Source organism: Aulonocara sp. 'chitande type north' Nkhata Bay, linkage group LG1, assembly GCF_057382095.1.
Source record: "Aulonocara sp. 'chitande type north' Nkhata Bay isolate Kocher_YH1m ecotype deep benthic linkage group LG1, A_spYH_male_GT1.1, whole genome shotgun sequence".
Taxonomy (NCBI): domain Eukaryota; kingdom Metazoa; phylum Chordata; class Actinopteri; order Cichliformes; family Cichlidae; genus Aulonocara; species Aulonocara sp. 'chitande type north' Nkhata Bay.
Genome location: NC_141344.1, coordinates 24,304,807 through 24,323,031, shown reverse-complemented (window position 1 = coordinate 24,323,031; position 18,225 = coordinate 24,304,807). Strand labels below are relative to the sequence as shown.

General features: G+C 40.3%; 1 protein-coding gene across 5 annotated transcripts in view; it reads left to right on the top strand.

Moving 5' to 3' along the window:
* LOC147339137 (LIM domain only protein 7-like) overlaps positions 1-10,352 on the top strand; it is a 32,906-nt gene extending 22,554 nt beyond the window's left edge. Inside the window, exons 17-31 of one of the 5 annotated variants that reach the window (XM_086289721.1) lie at positions 483-644; positions 828-913; positions 1,027-1,090; positions 4,912-4,947; positions 5,522-5,547; positions 5,675-5,782; positions 5,876-5,959; positions 6,227-6,420; positions 6,604-6,648; positions 6,930-6,982; positions 7,066-7,237; positions 7,348-7,530; positions 7,656-7,764; positions 9,385-9,487; positions 9,747-10,352. In XM_086289721.1, the coding sequence (XP_086145847.1) occupies positions 483-644; positions 828-913; positions 1,027-1,090; positions 4,912-4,947; positions 5,522-5,547; positions 5,675-5,782; positions 5,876-5,959; positions 6,227-6,420; positions 6,604-6,648; positions 6,930-6,982; positions 7,066-7,237; positions 7,348-7,530; positions 7,656-7,764; positions 9,385-9,487; positions 9,747-9,784 (1,463 nt within the window). In that variant the 3' untranslated portion in view covers positions 9,785-10,352. Of the gene's footprint in view, positions 1-482; positions 645-734; positions 914-1,026; positions 1,091-4,911; positions 4,948-5,521; positions 5,548-5,674; positions 5,783-5,875; positions 5,960-6,226; positions 6,421-6,603; positions 6,649-6,929; positions 6,983-7,065; positions 7,238-7,347; positions 7,531-7,655; positions 7,765-9,384; positions 9,488-9,746 lie in introns of all 5 variants that reach the window. The other 4 variants (XM_086289711.1, XM_086289729.1, XM_086289744.1 and 1 more) reach the window with 4 other exon arrangements.
* Positions 10,353-18,225: the final 7,873 nt, after the last annotated feature.

Sequence of the window (18,225 nt, the reverse complement as noted above, 5' to 3'; positions counted from 1 at the left end):
AACAGATGACACTGACAGTTCAGGTCACAGACTAAAAAGGCATCAAATTTGTTAGTGGGTCGATTTTTGTTATGAGGGAAATTGTATGCAGCAGAAGGGGAAGAGTGCAGAATTTCAAAGCTATTTTTTATTCTGGTGGAGGGGGAGAGATGTCAAAACGGCTACATTTTGATTATGTTTTCTGAACATGGTAATTATGTATACGGTTACTTGTAGGGAAGAGAAAATTTAACCTCGGAGTTTTACAGTATTTGAGGGCTTCTGAGCATCAAACTACCAAAGTGATTTAAAACGCAACCATGAATAATGAATTGGACATGAGAGAGGTGTCACTTACTCGCTGCTTAGTGGCCCACTTTCAGATAGGAACAGTTCCTACTGTGTTTCTCACTTCATGCTAAGCAAATAATTTCTGAATTGGCACTTTCGTTTTTTCATGTTATGCCATACTCGTTTTCATCTTTCTTCATTTCTTCCCTCAGGCAGTCCAGCCGAGCTCTGCCAGCTGCGTGTCGACGACGAGATCGTGGCCGTCGATGGAGCTGCGGTGGCACACATGAACTCAGACCAGTGGAGGGATAAAATGTCATCTGCCCTGCAAACCGGCAGTTTGACCATGGACATTCGGCGCTATGGCAACAAGGGTAGGATATTGAGTAAAAGCGGCTCTGTTTTACCACTTCCTGAAATTATTAGCGTGGTCTTAGAGTTGATAGCTAGTTGTTTTTAATTAGATTGGAGCACCGGCGAGGGGACTCATCACAGCCAGCCAGGCCAGAGCAGGGTGACCCTCAATCTGACTGCTGCTTCTTCGCCTGTCCTGATAGGGTGCCCTGATCACCATGCCAACAGTGCTGCCTTTCCAGACACACAAGTCACACAAGGGTTCAAAAGCAATGGGCACACAGACAACGTGAGCACTATTTTAGCAGCTATCACAGCAATTTAAAAAAAAAAAAAAAATGATCAAAGCTCTTCTTATAGTTTGTGGTGTCTTTTTTTTTTTTTTTTTTTTCACCTGCATAGGTGATGCAGGGTAAAGTCATGGGTGGAGAACTTTGTGAGACACATGGGACAACCAGAAATAAAGGTAACACCAAGCATAAAGTGTGTAATCGCAGTGATATTTTAAAAAAACACTTCCTCTAAAAATAACTCGGGTGTAATATGTGTAATTTCTCACTTTGTCCACCCTTCCTCTTCATGTAGATTGTAGTACTATTATTAGAAAAAATCAGAAAAGGAGGGCAGAATTTTTCAGGCAGCAAGGTAAAATGGCAGTTTGAACTTCATGTGAAGCGGCTTCGGTGGCTGGTGCTTGGCTTGGTTTGAATTGTCATTAGAATTAAATACGCATTTTTAGTATGCTTGTTTTTTTTGTTTTGTTTTTTTTTTAAAGAATATTTAGGAGATGCTAATTATAAGGAATCAAAAGATGCATGGTGATTAGCTGATTGCCTTTTACTAGATAACCACTGTGATAACATCAGTCTATTATACTTTATAGCAGTGCTTTAATCAGAGCAGCGTAACCACAAATTACACCAAAGTAAATCAGCTATTAAAGGATTTCTATAAATTGCTGTTCGTTGTACAGTTTGTTCATGAAAAATCGCAGAAGAACTGAGGGCAGGGGCGCAGACTGTACTGCTTTTCACAGTGATTGGCCAATTTTAACCAAACAGCCACAGAGATACGGCACTGATCATGTCCAAAATATAGAGACCACAATAAATATAAGCCTATATTAAGATGATCTCCTCTCATTTCTCAGTTTTTGCATTGATTTCCTCTTAGTTCCTATCAGGTGCAGGAAGGGGTCAGGAATTTGAGGCATTTAACAAAATGACAATGATGCAGCTTTGCAGCCATCATCTTGAAGTCATTGCAGATGAATAGTTATGTAACAGGTTTTCCAGGACCGCATAAAGTCCTGTGGAAAGCCCCATGATTCAGTAGCTTAGAATCATCTTAAGCAGCAAAAACTTGAATTCATCGTTTTGGGGATGATATTGGTCTCTCAAATCATTGTGGATGAACATTGGTTCAGTTCACTTAAGTATGAAGGCGTTTGTTTATGCAGAGGTCCCTCAAGGTCTGACCACAGCCTCTCAATCAAGTTAAGATCTGGACTTTGACCAGGCCTTTGCAACACTTCTTTGGCCGTGGTCTCATATTTGACTCTAGAAGAGTTGAGTGAACTCGTTGACTGCGAGGTGCTCAGCTCCCGTGGTTGAAAAACAAGACCAGCACGCCATCCTTCTGTGCTGATGTGCTTGTGTGTTTTCATGCGTTTAGTTTTCACCAAATGTTACACTGTGCATTGTTGCCAGTAGGGCTGCTCAATTAATCGAATTTTAATCACGATTACGATCTGGGCTTTCAACGATCATTAAAAATGACTGAGCCGATTATTAGCCCCTCCCTCATTTATCCGCGACACCTTAAAGGCCGGTCCGTGAAAATATTGTCGGGCATAAACCGGTCCGTGACGCAAAAAAGGTTGGAGACCGCTGATTAAGAGGATCCGAGGGAAGCTCGGAAAGCTAAGCAGAAGTTATTTGGAGAGTGACTGCCGTTGGTTGAAAAGAGAGTTTAAAAAAAAAAAAAAAAAACTTCAGTGGTGTTGCACACTATTTTATATTATTTTTTTAAAGTCATTGTTAACCCTTTAAAGCCGGTCAGAGCAGCACGCTCCGTTTTGCGTAACTATTTTTAAGAAGAAGAAAGTGTGTACATTATTGTACTTTATTGAGCCCCGTGGGGAAATTGCTCTCTGCATTTAACCCATTCACTCAGTGAAGCAGTGGGCAGCCATTGGGTGCCCGGGGAGCAGTGTGTAGGGACGGTACCTTGCTCAGGGGTACCTCAGGGTAGCTGTTAAGGGGAATCGAACCCCCGACCTTCCGATCATGGGGCAACCACTCTACCTACTGAGCTATCCCTGTAGAACCTGAACCGTGTAAGCTAGCGCAATAATTTGTTTTGCATATGAAACCGGAGGAGTTGTACTTACATCTGATGCCATCAGCTTGTCCTCGGTCACGGTTTCCTTCCACATAAAGCTTTGCAAAAATTGCATAAAAAGCGCTTGCAGGAACAAAAACATAATATTCCAGAAACACGCTTTGCCGATCCTATCAGCTGTTCGTAACACTTCCCACAGTGAAATGATGCACATGCTGTTTTCTTTGCAAATTTGCATCATAGGATTGTTTTTTTTTTTTTTGTTTTTTTTTCCTGCAGTATATAAAAATTGGTGTATCTCCAAAATAAAACTATGAAGACATTCAAAATAAATTTCCTGTGGTGGGAAACTATTTTTTGTAACTTTATTGTATTTAAAGTTTTGAGGGATAAACCTCTTAAATTTCTCCAAGTAGAAATATATGTAAACAAAACAAAAGCGATTTTCAATTTTTTTTGTAGTTTATTGCACTTTTTTGCAATTTATGTAATTACTATGGACTTAATGCATACATATTATTAAAATATGGGCTATAACAGTTGTATTGATGTATAGCAACTTGAAATGCTCCCACAAATGGCACTACAACATGTAAAAAAAATAATATAAGCTCTGGTGGACTTGGTTCCATAGTAGGTCTTAAAGGGTTAAATAAATATCGTCAAATAATCGTGATCTCAATTTCAGTGAAAATAATCGTGATTATCATTTTTGCCATAATCGAGCAGCCCTAGTTGCCAGACATCTCCACTTTGGTCTTGTCTGTCCAAAAGACATTGTTCCACAAATCGTGCGCTTTGTTCAGATGCAGCTTTGCAAACCTTTGGAAGCTTTGCTCTTAGAGAGGAGAGCATTTCTCCTGGCAGCTCCTGTAGAGTCTGAAGATGCATCTCTTGGGCTTTTTGCATTTTCTCGGAGCATTGCACGGTCTGACCTTGGGGTGAATTCACTGGGATGTTCACTTCTGGGAAAATGATGGCATTGTGTTAGCACACTTCAGTGCTCCAGACCTGCAAACTGCCAAAACTTCTGCTTCTGTAAAGGTGCTCACACGTGCTGGTTATCTGTCAAACAAGTGCAGTTGATCACCAACATCTGCTGCTGCTGACCTTTTCCTAGTTTTTTTATAGGTCTGTATGTAGTCCTATGAAAGTTTTTAAACTTTTTTTTTTAACCCCCCCCCCCCCCTTCATATAACTATGTGATGTCTGTTTTGTTTAAGCTTACCATTATATTTTATGGCAGCTTCTATACTTTAATCATATACCAAAGGTAAATGGTAAATGGCCTGCATTTGTATAGCGCTTTACTCAGTCCTTAAGGACCCCAAAGCGCTTTGCACTACATTCATTCACACACACATTCACACACTGGCGATAGCAAGCTACATTGTAGCCACAGCTGCCCTGGGGTGCACTGACAGAGGCGAGGCTGCCGGACACTGGCGCCACCAGGCCCTCTGACCACGACCAGTAGGCAAACACGGGGTTAGTATCTTGCCCAAAGATATTTGTCATGCAGCCAGGAGGCAGCCTGGGATCAAACCACCGACCTTCTGGTCAGTGGCTGACCTGCTCTGCCACCTGAGCTACAGCCACCCATGGTACATCATGATGGTTCTTTTAAATATATCGAGAGTACTTCCTCACTCATATGTCCCTTCAGCAACCTGCAACCTCTCTCCTGGCTCCTCTCTCCTTGAGATGCATTTTGGAAATTAAGGCATCCCTAAATAATGACACACTGGAATTGATTTCAGACAGGAGGCGGAGGAGATGAGGAGGCACAAAACAGAGAAATGAGAAGAGCCCACTGTGTGCAATGGTTCTTTATGTTGTTTTCATTGTTTGATCAGTAACTTTCTGGCACGAAGACTGATATCCTCTGCTGTCCTTTGTGGTTGTTGATGATTCTGTGTGTCCTACGATGGCTTTTCTCTTCAGGCTGTGCAGGATTCAGCTCGTGGGTGTACTTATGTGGTAAATATTTGCACTGTGTGTAGCTGCTGTTGCGATGCTAAAGACCCACTGTGTGTCATGCTGCATCATCAAGCAAACACATCAAATTTGTGCTTGCTTTACCGCACACTGTGATACCTTTCTTACATTTACAAGTTCTTGAGGCTTTGTTCTGCAGCTTCTTTTTCAGAATTTGCAGTGCGGCATCTTTAGCTGGGGATACATTAGCAGAATAGTGTGCTGAATTTTGATAAACTGTCGACATGTTGGCCCTGATCATTGGAGAGTGATGATCCTGAATGAGTGGTGAGAAGTGTTTAATTCAGTCCTACTGGTAAGTCTTCAGTGACCGGTTGGTTTTTTTTTTGTTTTTTTTTATATAGCTTGTCTGGGATTGGCCAGATGAAGGCCTCTAGCAGAGCTTTCCTGAGTGAAGCAGGAACAAAATCAAATATCCACTACATTTTTCTCCAGTCTTCCTTAATCTTCTAATGTGTCCCCAGTAATTGCGTCTGTTTAGACCTGCATGATGCTACTCTACTCTAGGAAAAAACAAAACACTAAACAGGTCCTAAACTATTATTCTCTCTCACAGGAGGGTCAGAATCTGCGATATCTGATGTAAGTTTCTGTACTATTTGATTAAAGGATGTGCACAGTCAGAAATATGTCACCTGCGTGTGTTTAAAGAGTTGATGTACTGCAGTGTGATCACGTTTGAACTTACAGTCTGTCTGTGCATCACCAGCTCCAGGTGCCATCGCTCAGCCCCCCCTCATCCAGCTGGTCTTGGGACCTTGAGGAGGATCGCAGGAGACAGGAGAAGTGGCAGGAAGAACAGGAGCGCCTCCTACAGGTGAAGCCTCTTTCAAACAGAACTAAGGAGCATATGCTTGAAGTTCAGTTCAATTTTATTAAAGTGCTCTGGTGTTTTTGGATTTGTTTTTAGGAGAAATATCAGCGGGACCAGGAGAGGCTGGAGGCAGAGTGGCGAAGAGACCAACGAGATGTAATAGACCCCAAGAATTCAGGGGTAATGTCGCTTTCATTTTACAGCAGTTTTTATAATAGTTTTTTCCTTAATAAGGCACCAAAGAAGGGAAGTTTTTTTTTTTTTTTAAAGATCCTAATGTATGACATTTTACTACATTTTGAGATTACACTGGTTACACTATAATGTTGCATTTTCAGTCAGCAGCTCTGACACTGACACCGCACTGAATTATTTTGCTCACTTTTATCAGTGTTATATTGTTTTTCTTTCTCTAAATACTCTACACGTACAATATTCATGTTTCAGAGCCAGAAAACCTTTGAGGTGACCTCTGGTGATGTGGGCCTCGCCAGGACCCAGCAGCAAGAGAATGCAATGCCGAAGAAAACCAGAGAAGAAGAGCAGAGCACTGATGGAGAAAAGCTGAAAGAGTTGTTGGGGCCAAAACGGCAAAGTAATGCACACGAAGTGCAGAATGAGATGGTTGCCCAACAAGACTGGTAAATAAAGCTTTGCTTCTTTCTTAATGCTGCTCTTATCCATGTGGTACAAAGAGCATGTTTATTACAAAGAGTCTCATCTGCAAAACGTTCTAAAGCATTTTTTAATCATCATCACTGCTGTTTCTGCTGTGCCTCCTGTTGCTTTTGCTGGGCCTTATTTCTGCTAATGCTGTACCTAAGGGCTGATGGCTCATGTGGCTTTGCTCAGCTGTCCCCTGCACACAGGTCAGATCAAGCCTGGTCCAATTTCCACTGTATTTGTAGTTTTAGTCACGCAGGTCCAGGTTTTGCACACCACTTCAGTGATTTTTGTAAATTAAGCTATTATAAAGGTAGATAATTGTTTGTTTTTTCTTTTAGAGAAAAACACTTTTAACAAATGCTTGATTTATGACTCAAAGCACAATTTCTTAAAAGAAATAAAAGAAAATCACATCAAAATATTGTGGACTTGAATTAAAAATTGCTCTCAGGGTTGAATAATGCAGACTTTCTTGTTCCCATAGGACAAAGTCCTTGTCTTCCCCAGTATTAGCTGGGCCTCACAAGTATTCTAGAGGTGAGTTTAGCTCTTCCTCTTATATTATCCATTTCTGTGTTGGAGATGTACTTCTCTAACCCGTTCAACGTGCTTTTGTTCAGGGGATCAGAGTAAAAGAAAAGGACTGTCTGTGGCCAAGGCTGAGAAAGAAAGGCAGCAGATTTTAGAGGAGATGAAGAAAAGGACTCAGCTTCTGACTGACAACAGCTGGATACGTCAGCGCAGCAGCAGCTTTTACAAGGATCCCATGATTGTTGGGCTTCCTCTGAAAAGGTGAGACCTCAGCCAAGCTGCATTTAAGATTGGACTCATTGCCCAATGGCCTGTTTTTCAGTCCGTGTGTTTCCAATTGTTCTTCTACTACTGTGATTTCTTACCTGCAGATATGACTCTCTGGATAATCTTGATAATTTGCGTCAGCCCCAATCCTCAATCTATAGTTACCCTCGACCACACTCGGCTGCTGCAGGTTACGTTACACCGAGTAGGAATGCCTCTTCGCGATACAGCACTGGATCAGTATTATCCCTGAGAAATCCTTACATACAGTCCTGTCATCAGGCCAGGTACACATCTATGTAAACTACAAGCTTTCATCTCTTGTACATGTACTTAACAAAAAAAAAAAAAAAAAAAAAAAGGTCTTTACAGACATTTTTGGCCTTACTTGGTTACCATTTGCCTGCCCCAGGATGGTCAATGGCAGGAGGAATTGCTCTGTCTGTGGGCGTATCCTTGGTAGTAGACCAGCTATGGTCATAGAGGCCCTTAGTCTCTACTTCCACCTTGGCTGTTTTCAGGTGAGAGGGTTTACCTGGGTTAAGGTGCAGTCACAATAGCTCCAATACCTGCAAATAGCTGCAACTGCTCCTCATCTCTAAGGAAACTATTCCATTTTTGACATGAGGTCCTTCAGTTTTTTATAGTTAAAATGTGATCAGAGTTCATGGTTGGCCAATAGAAACACGGAACTTATTTTCTTATAGTTCAGTCACTTAAACTCTGAACGCAACAACAATGGAACAACAACAAATGGAAACGGCAAATGATGCACAAAACACATGATGACTTATTAGCAATAATTTCTGTGAATCTGCATACAATGCTGCAGAATCTGTAGGCAAGAGACAAGAAAGCTGCCCCTGCAGGACAAGAGACTTGGTCCTGATTTCTTATGTGTTGACCAAAGTTCTCATAATTTTGGAACTTTAAAGTTCAATACTGCCGGAGTGTAGGATTTCCACCACAGTAGTGGATCTATTTTAATTTTTTTCTTATTTTCTGCCCTATGGTAGATGCACATATTTTATTTTATATTTTTCTAAAGAGGTAAAGTTTCGGACTTAGATATGCATACATGTGCAAGTTATCCCTGTGAGCTAAATGCTCAGACTCCTCTAAACTTTAGATTTATGACCCCTTTTTTTCTAATCTATGATCTCATCTGGGTATCTATCATCTATATGATAGATATATGATAGATTTATGATAGATATTATGATATGATAAAAGGTATATCTTAATATGGTGATATCAAGCACACAGCTCTGGCTTAACAGAAGCCATACCCATCTGCTGTTTGAATCTGTTTGCGAGGGACAGCCTATCAGAAGAAAGTTGATTTAAAGGGAGAGGCGCTAAAATGACGTGTTTTATGCAGAGGCCTAATATGTACATGACTTATACAAATTTTCAGTTCTACTCCAATTTTCAGTTTTTATTCTTGCGCCCTACTTAACATAACAGGTCCCAGTTAAAATGAACATTTAAGAGAAGAAAAACATACACCCAGTATAACTGAACCCTGTATGTGTTTTGGGGGTTAATTCTGAACAAAATTTTAGGGTTGAGACTAATGTGACTGCAACTTGCTTTGTGAGGTTGGCAGGAGTCTCATGTCTGTGGTCTGTTTTCCAATCATAGTTATCAGTTTGCATCTGCTAGGAGGAGTGTTTCTATCACTTTCATGAATCTATTTTCATTAGCCAGTCTGTCTCTTTGTCTGTGAAGCTTCTGGGGGTGGTGGTCAAGCCCACTGTTATGTTTGTCATTATTTTCTCAGTTACTTATTATGCGCATAGTGGAAGAAGCCAACCTGCTGTCCTGCTTTGCTTTTAGATCCTTGCTGTGAAAGTCTCACTGGCAGGGGACCCCTAGATTTAGCTAGCCTTGGTTCATTAGCATGTAGATGTAAAAGCAATTTCACTTCTGCCTCCCTGTAAGTCACAGATGCACATCACACTTGTTGTGATATTTATATGCTGTGGGGTTTTTACGCAAAACAAAGCTTGGTTATCCTGTGCTCGGGTGGCGGACCGTCTGGTGAAATAATTTAGACGCTAAAGACCCACGTCACAGCTCGGCTGGATTTGTCTTAGATGGTCCCTGAATCCTTTCTCACTTCCCCGTCCTCCCCTCAGTGCGTGGGCTGCCATCAACATCTCGGAGGAAGAGAGAATGGAGCCCAGGTTCAAATCCGAAACAGGAAGCCCTTCTGTGAACGCTGCTATTTCCAACTCAGGTGTAAGTATTGGTCATTGTGAGACATGAACATCACACTTTAGTTTCTGTCCCTCTATTAACCTTCCAGATTGCTTTTTCATTTTTTTTAACATTGCATTATGTATGACTTAGTCTATAAAATCATTTTTTGTTTGATTATTGTTCTGTAGAAAAACTGGAATTATTACCCATCACTCACTGAAAGCTAACTTTTCTTATAATACTTTAAAATGTGTTTAAGATGTCACATATTTACACCTTTAAAAACTTGTTTTTCAAGGTACCATGTTTACTTGCATTTTAGTCACCCCCATGTGAGCAGCTTGCTGTACTCCAGATTGAAGAGTAAATACAGTGGCATGGGGGTCTCTGAGCAAAGCTATGCTGTACAGAGGAAATCGCAGCCAATTCACAGCTTCTACTTCCTGAGCATCGGTAAAACTTTATATAGAGTTTTGGCAAAGTAGAACCTATACTTCTGTTTGTTTGTTTTTTTGTAAATGACATAAGTGGTGCCTCGTTTGACCACCTTTCTCCTGCTAATTTATTTCCAAGTTAGATTTAATATATGAAATAAAGATATGATGGGAACTGTTTGATTTACGCCTTCATCTTAATGCTAGTGTCTTCAGATCCGTGTGCCGTGTTAAAATTATCAGCTATTTCTTGAGGCTATTCGTGTAACTCTGGTATGGAAATGAATTTTAACGTGTACTGAAGCACTTTCAGTTCTGTTGTAATGTCACTGAATACACACTGGGGTAAATCACTGGTGTGTGTGTGTGTGTGTGTGTGTGTGTGTGTGTGTGTGTGTATATATATAATGTATGACTGTCTCACATACAAATCAGCCTCTTAATTGAAATGTCTTTGTAAATAAAGTGGACTGAACATATACAAGTGTTATTTGTTGTTCATTTGTATACCACATGGTGGCAGCATTGATCTCACTTTGATCTAATTGTCACTGTAGGCAGAAATGACTTCACAGTTGACTGTCTTTACTTGTTGGTGAACATACTTGACTGTTCACGTAATGCAATGACCAGTGCACCTTTATTACTGGACGTACTAATGTCCTAACTGGAGTAAAGTGTCATCAATAAACGAAAGAAGCAGAACATTTACACAACGTGTTTCACATTGGTAAAAGAAATTTGGAAGAAGGAACAAATTGAAAGCCTTCGCCCAGCCGGATACTGGATGGTGTTGCACCTTTAGTCGATGATGATGATGATGATGAGGTAATAGAAAGCAGTCCAGTCATTTCTGTTTTTAAAAACAAAACAAAAAAAACCCAAAACATCAAAAAAGCCAAGTACATCGTCACTGCTTTCTTAGTAATTCAGAGGGTAAGTAGCAGCCAGGTGCTGCTAATAAAAAAACCAAAAAAAAACCCCACTTGATTTAATTGATCATTGGGAAGTGTGAGTGCTTCTGTAAAAGCATAAGCTTTGCTGGTTTGGACTATTTAGATTTGTTAACACAATGCAGCAAAATTCCCAGGAGTGAGCACCCTGCAAACCAAACCAAAGGAAAAACAAAGCTACATCTCAGACTACACGCGCAGTCAGCACACTGATTATTGAACTTCCTGACAATACAATTAGAAAAAGACTAAAATATGGCTTGTCTGGAAGAGTTGCCAGGATGAAGCCTCTTCTAAAAACATGGCAGCGCAGCTTAGGTTTGCAAAGTTGCATCTGAACAAAACCACAAGACTTCTGAAACTATGTCCTTTGGACAGACAAGACCAAAGTGGAGCTGTTTGGCAGTTGTGCACAACTGGTGAGCACAAATGCCTCATACCAACTGTAAAGCACAGCGAGGGGAGGGGTGATGACCTGGGCTTGTTTTTCAGCCACCATGGACACCTTGGGGGCAGTTCAACCATGAACAATTACATACCAAAGTATTCTAGGACTCAAAGATGAGGCCTTCTGTCCGACAGCTAAAGCTTCAACCAAACTGAGTCATGTAGCAGGGTAATGATCCCAAACACCAGAGTAAATATACACAGTGGCTAAAAAAGAAAAGAATCAGGATGTTACAATGGCCCAAAGTCCAGACCTCGACCTGAAATGCCAGCAAATCTTAATGAACTGCAGCAACTTTGTAAAGAAGAGTGAGCCAAATTCCTCCACAGCGACACGAGCGACTGATAGTCACATACAAAATGATAACTTCAAGTTATTGCTGCTGAAGGTGGTTTTACAGGCTATTGAATCTTAGCCTCTGCTACACTTGCATGCAGTAGCAATGACAAAATGATAGCACTGGTTAAGCATAAAGGACTTGTATGGCAGTCATTTTTGGCAAAGTTGCTGCAGTGCAGTGTAAGGTGCAATATTTTTTTTTTTGCCTTCCAAGTGTGAAGGGAGTACTTTTTGCTTTTTAAGGAGTTTTGAAGAATGTCAAAACATTAGTGGACACTTTGTCCATTTATGGACCAAATACCAATCCCCTCAAAGCTTGTAAAAAGGAAATGTCCTCTGTTGAAATGAGCAGTGACAGACAAAACTTCTCTCGCCTCCAAAATGCTGGCGTAAGAGAGAAAATGTCCGTGTGTCATTTGAGTGAACTGTTTTACAGGAAGCTGATGAAGCAAGCTTAAAGTAACAAGGAAGAGAAAGTTTACTGTCCTCTAACCTTTCAATGGGGAAGTGCTGTCCAGTGGTAGATTGTCTGTCATCGAGCTTTAAGAGGCTGTAATGTTACCTCCAGCTTAATATGGGCATTAAAGGTCGGTTCGGGGTTACTGGTGACCGTTTCTTTGAAACATGAGGAAAGCTACTTGCATGAATATGGCCATTATGCAAATACTGGGGCAAAACAAAGGCAGCATTTCATTCGTAGGAGGAAGTTGTGCGCCAATGCAACTGTGTTGTTATTCACAACACAAAGACAACGTTGCCTGATATGTTTTGTTTTGCACTGGATGAATAAAATGAGAATACGGCAACAGCGTTGTCAGAGGTAGCTGGATCACTGAGCTCTCTAGGAATACACACTCGCTCTGACGTGTTGAACACTGGTCATTCGGAGCTCTGGGCTTAAGAGAAGGGATTTTTTAAAAAATGTTTTACTGTGATCTGGTCTTTCGGAAGAGCGAGGTCAGCTCCCCAAAGACATTTTTTCAGTTTGACATGCTCCATCTGTTGAGCATGACAGTTGTGGCTCCGCTGTGACCTATTTAAATACCAGAAGTACAGTAAGATGAGGACAGCGGAGAACCAAACACAATGTGCAGCCTTAACATATTTACCACGAGCTAAAAGACTAAACAGAAGTAGGACAATGTTTACAGAGACGTTATGCCAAAACACATCTCTCACCATAATGACTGAACTGTCGCTGAGACTTGAATTCTTTACGTGTCAAGATGTTAACGCTTTCCCAGTCACCAATAAAACTGGGAATGCAGCAGGAGTCTGCTGTATGTCTCTCTTTTTTTCCCCTTTTTGCCATGATGTTTGGAGCGTCAAATAAGCAAAACCTGTGAGGCTTTAACAAAAGGCCGCATTCAGTCACCAGTGTAGCATGTACCAGGAAGAATTCTGGACCACAAGTAGACAGCTGAATGATGTGGAATTATTTTTAAACTAAAAAGCTTTTATGTTTTTAAATCTGACAAATCTTTAAGTGGTCACAATTAACCTAAGGATGCATGATGGGAAAAATCTGCTGAACATCACTATAGTGTATGACAAGGGCTATAGCTACTGTTTTTCTTTCTTAAAAACAGGATTTCAGAGTGGCCAAGTGGAAAATCGTGACCCTGGTCTTTGTCAAGAAATCTTAAGAATTCTTAAGGCTTATTGCTTCCTTTGGGTAAAGGGAAAGTACCTCGAGATGTCCTAAGGCTGTTATTTATGGTACTAATTTAAAATTGCTTCTGCCGATGGTTTTGGAGGACAGGGTTTTTCATGCAAAACTCTTCCCACAAAATTTCAGAGTGCTTATTTGTTCAGCTGGACACATTTAATCATAGCGTGCAGACTACTACTACTCTCTTTGTTAGATTGGCATCTTCTTCCCACACAGTTTTGTACTCAAATTCCCCGTCTGACAAATATGCAAAACTATCCCAAGGCATAGGACCAGAAGAAATGGGGTCATTTGTTTTCATCTCTGCAAATGGTAAAGTTAAAAGACCATCGCTTAATCTCTGAGCTTTGTGATGTTTTACAACACAAAAACTGGTCTTTCTGAGATATAGCACCTGTCTCATAACTGCTGATGTTTTTATAATAACACAGCAAACAGCTTGACAGTTAAACATTGCCAGCCTGCTGCACTGAACAGCCAGTGTTTGTGCAATCTCACAGGAAAGATGCTGACACGAGGAAATTTAAGCTACAAATATGCCACAAAACCACCTCCTTGTCTACATGCAGATCATCTGTTACACTATGACCCCATATTTGGCTGCCTATCTGGGCAACACAGGAAGCACCCAGGAGGAAGAAGTGGGTGGGCCGACGCCTTGCAGATATTGAAGCATCCTATGAGTGAAGCGTGCTGTAACATTATCCAGAGCCCCAACAGACAGGCACAGAAATCAAGCTAAACAGATGGCCTCCAGGCTGATCTGGAATCTGTTTTGACAATCCTCATTTCATCTCTGATCATGACTGTTTTTCAGCTGTGATTCTAGTACATTTATTCAGATGATGAACATTTATGAAGGTTACATTTCCTCGCATGTAATTAAGGACCGTCATAAAATTTTTTGTTTCATACTTTTTTTTAAACTGCACTTAAGATTTAAGAACAGTTGTTCTTAAAGCTAAATGCTACTATACTTATGGCAATCCTCTGCTGATGCTGAGCATGTATTGCTTGTGCTGTATTTACAATACAAACCTGGCAACCTACCAAAGGCTGCGTTATTCAATTAATTTAATCAAAGTACGTCAAAGTAGCGGAAAAATTCTTGTATGTTGATTTAAAAAAAAAAAAAGGTCTGGGAATCATCCCCTGGTTACCATAAACATGTAATTTTCATGGCAGGCTTTTTATTATTAATGACCAAGTTCACTTTGGACTGAAGTGTTGGTCGAATCGGCAGGCACACACTTCACAAAGAGGATGAACGAGCTAATACTTTCTGAAAATATATATCGGTGCATTTAAATAAAGCAGAATATCATGAAAAGGCAGAAATATTTCAAGCCTTTTATTTTAATTTTGACAATTGTGGCTTATACAATGGGGAGAGACCACAGTCACCAAGAACACCATTGGTAACACACTATCAGTAATGGACTGAAATCTTGCAGCACCCACAAGGTCCCCAGACTTCAGTCCTATAGGAAATCTGTGGAGGGAGCTGACACTTTGAGTAGGGAAGTGTTTTCTCTGGTTCAATAGTGGCTCCGTATGTGACAATATGGAGCCAGGAATGTGACAGTTGCAGCTCCTTTCCTGTCCGTGCCTGCTCTTGGTGCACTAGCAGTCCTTGTGAAGATCTTCCAAGTTTTTCAGTCAACTCTTCTTAATAATCCTCCCAAGGTTGCAGTCATTCCTCTCATTTTCCCTTCCAGTCAACTTTAGTAATATAGCACTCTGACAGCCAGCCAGCTTTGCTTGCATGTACTGAACTAGACTGAAATATGTACAATAGTACAAAACCAGCCTGTAAATAGAAAGATTGATATGAGCCAAGTGAAACACCCAGGAATCCCCTCAGAATCAGTTACTGACAGGAAAAAATTTTTTTGTTGAAACACATTACACCAAGTAAAAAAATAAATAAAAAAGCACTATCTTGCAACTGAAATGGCGGCATAAAGGTTTAAATTAAAGTGACCTTTGTAAAAGTCTTAGACACACTGAGAATAAGACAGTTCAGTGATGGACTTTGAATCAGCTCCTTTCACGTCTTGCCCTTTCCAATAGCCCCTGAGAGAGAGGGAGGGAGAGGGGAGCTGCACTTCTTGTGAAAGGAAACACACTGCAGCAACAGCAGGGGAGGAGGATGCTCCCTCTCTTCCTCTCTATACCCTGCAGCTGATTGATGCTGGCAGCCTTTTACCTTTTAGTTTACCGGCACAGTGCAAGGCTCAGCTTTGTCACTGGGAGCTGCACCAATCTCCGGTCTGCTGCTGGGTGCTGAGAGCAGCTCAGCGGAGACTGGCGACATTTACTTCCCCCGCCACACTCCCAAAAAAAGAACTCAGAGCAGATGAGGAGAAAAAGCTTTGTAGTCAGAGATAGGGGGGTAATGTCCTTGAAGACACATAACATGGCCACTGGAGGATCACAGATTTTAATCTCTCTGTCTGTAGCTATACCTGGCTTTTATCCTCCTCCAGACTCTCAATTTGATGAAGGCCAGCTTCCATGTTACCTAGCTGCAGTTTTGAGCTGTGTTTGTCACCCGAGTGCACCTAGAGAAGCGTCTGTAATTGCTTATAACCAAGAGACATTAAAGCCATTCTTAGCTTTTTGCATATTTGTCACAATAAAATGTTTCAGATCATCAAACACATTTTAATATTGGGGAAAGATAACACGAGTAAAGGAAAAAGTTATTCAAACCTACCACAGTCTCAAAAATTACTTTGTCACATATTAAACCCTGTTGTTTTTGTCTAATATTAAAACTTGTTTGATGATGTGAAACATGTAGGTGTGACAAATGTGAGAAATCAACACTAAACAAAACTACAAAACTAGGAAGGGGAGCAGCACACTTCTGTTGCTCCACTCGTTCAAGTTGACAAATGAAATAGTTTTAAATGGCCTCTTGCACATCATAGCTGGCTGTAAAACAATTCAAGCAGTTTAGGAAAGAAGAGAAAACGGGCTTTATGGGGATGTTTATCACATTAGAACAAAGCATTCAGATTATCATATGATAGCATAACTTTGGACTACAGCAGGGGTGTAATTTCCAGCGGGTTTAGGGGGGTTATGACTTTACTCCTTTCAGGTATTACCAGCAAAATAGTTGCATGTTTAATCATCTGGGAATTTACGCAGATTTATTTATTTATTTAGACAGAGATCTTGACTCCCACAATGTTCAGCACAAAGTTACGCTGATGGACTATCGGAGAATTCCGATTGTTCCTGACAGATGAGAATTATTTTGTAATTTTACAGCCAAATACAACAAGTCCAGCAAAAAAGTTCGTTGGAGTTTTTGTGTAATTGTTTTTTTTTTTTTTTAAACATTATTATTATTGTGTTACCGTGCTCATATTTGCATCTAATGCCATAGAAGAACAAAAGCTTGTCTCCAGGTTCCATAAGTACATCTTACTGCTGGGAGTTTGTAAGCTGAAACAGGCTTATGTCAGGCTTGTAGAGTCAGAGCCGAGTTCTGACTGGAATGTATTATTCCTTTCATTTCCTGCATCTTACCTTTCTTGTGGTGTATCTGAAATTTATAGTGTACTTGAGCACAAACATGTACTGCCCAGCTAATCTATCACAACTGAAGAGAAAATCGGTTAAAAAAAAAAAAAAGCTGCAATCCAAATGTCGCATTGTAAAACTGCACGGCAGTACAAAATGAAAGATATCAGTATTAAATTGTTGTGGATTAGAGTTGCGCAATTCGAGAGCGTAGTACAGCTTTCAGATGATGGATTGTGGCAGTGTTTTATTGCTTCTGCCACACTACTGCTCCGGGGAGGGATTTGTGAAAAGGAGTGTTTGTTTTCCTATGAAAGCACCAGCGTACTAACAGAAAAGTTCACTTATACATATACGTATAATGAAACACAACTGCACGTAGAGAGAGCCAAATTCTAAATGTTGGGGATTTAAGGAATGTGAGGACCTTAAATGGATTCATTCCTTAGTAACACAAACACTTAATGGTGTTAATTATGCTGTTAGGGGGTTAGCAAACACTAAATGTCTGTAGTGAAGCAAGACTCTGCTGATCTGTTACATTATCCATCAGTGATGGAAAGCCTCCTTAGGCTTATTCAAACAGTCAAGTATTTATTCTACTACCAAGATTAGTGAAGAGATTAAATGGCTAAGATAAAGTTGCAGAAAAAGTGGAGCTTAAGTTGTTTGCTCAACTGCTGTTTCTAAAGTCAAGAATGGAATTAAAACTTTTAAATAAATTACAACTTTTAAATAAACATGGTTAAGGAGTCTTGGATTTCATGCAGACTCATGTAGCAGGTTTGGATTAAGACTACTGTCAGACTAAAGGAAAAATCCAATGGAGAACACCACTGAAAAACAGTGTCATACTAGACTTGTCCCCCTGTGGCTATGACAAAAAAAAAACTTGCATACAAACTTTTTGAGTATGGAAATAAACTAGTTTGTTATTGTTTATAGGTCCAAGGTGGTATGTATCTTAAGAAAAAAGAGGAGGATTGTCTCATGCTGAACTGGCTACTTTTAATCTGAGTTAAAAATGGCCTACACCGCTTTATGTAGTTATATAGCTATGCTGTGACCTTGAACTGCATGGGTGGATGGAGGTTTTGACCTTTATACCATTACAAATGCTGAATTTGTTTTGTGACTCACTGTGGACTTTTGGGTCAACAGTGCCTTGCTCAAAATAAGCACTTTTAAAGGGCACTGACCCATCCTAAGGACTATGGAATTAAGCAGTGTTTTTCTGGGTAATTGCCCTTGACTATGTGTTTTGCAGCTGAGAAGGAACTATGTCATAAATTGCCCAAGTTTATAATTGAACTGTTTATAAATGAACTTGCAGGGTCTCTATGTTGCTGTTTAATATATTTGCTTTTTTTTTTTTAGGGTAAATTAATAAGAAA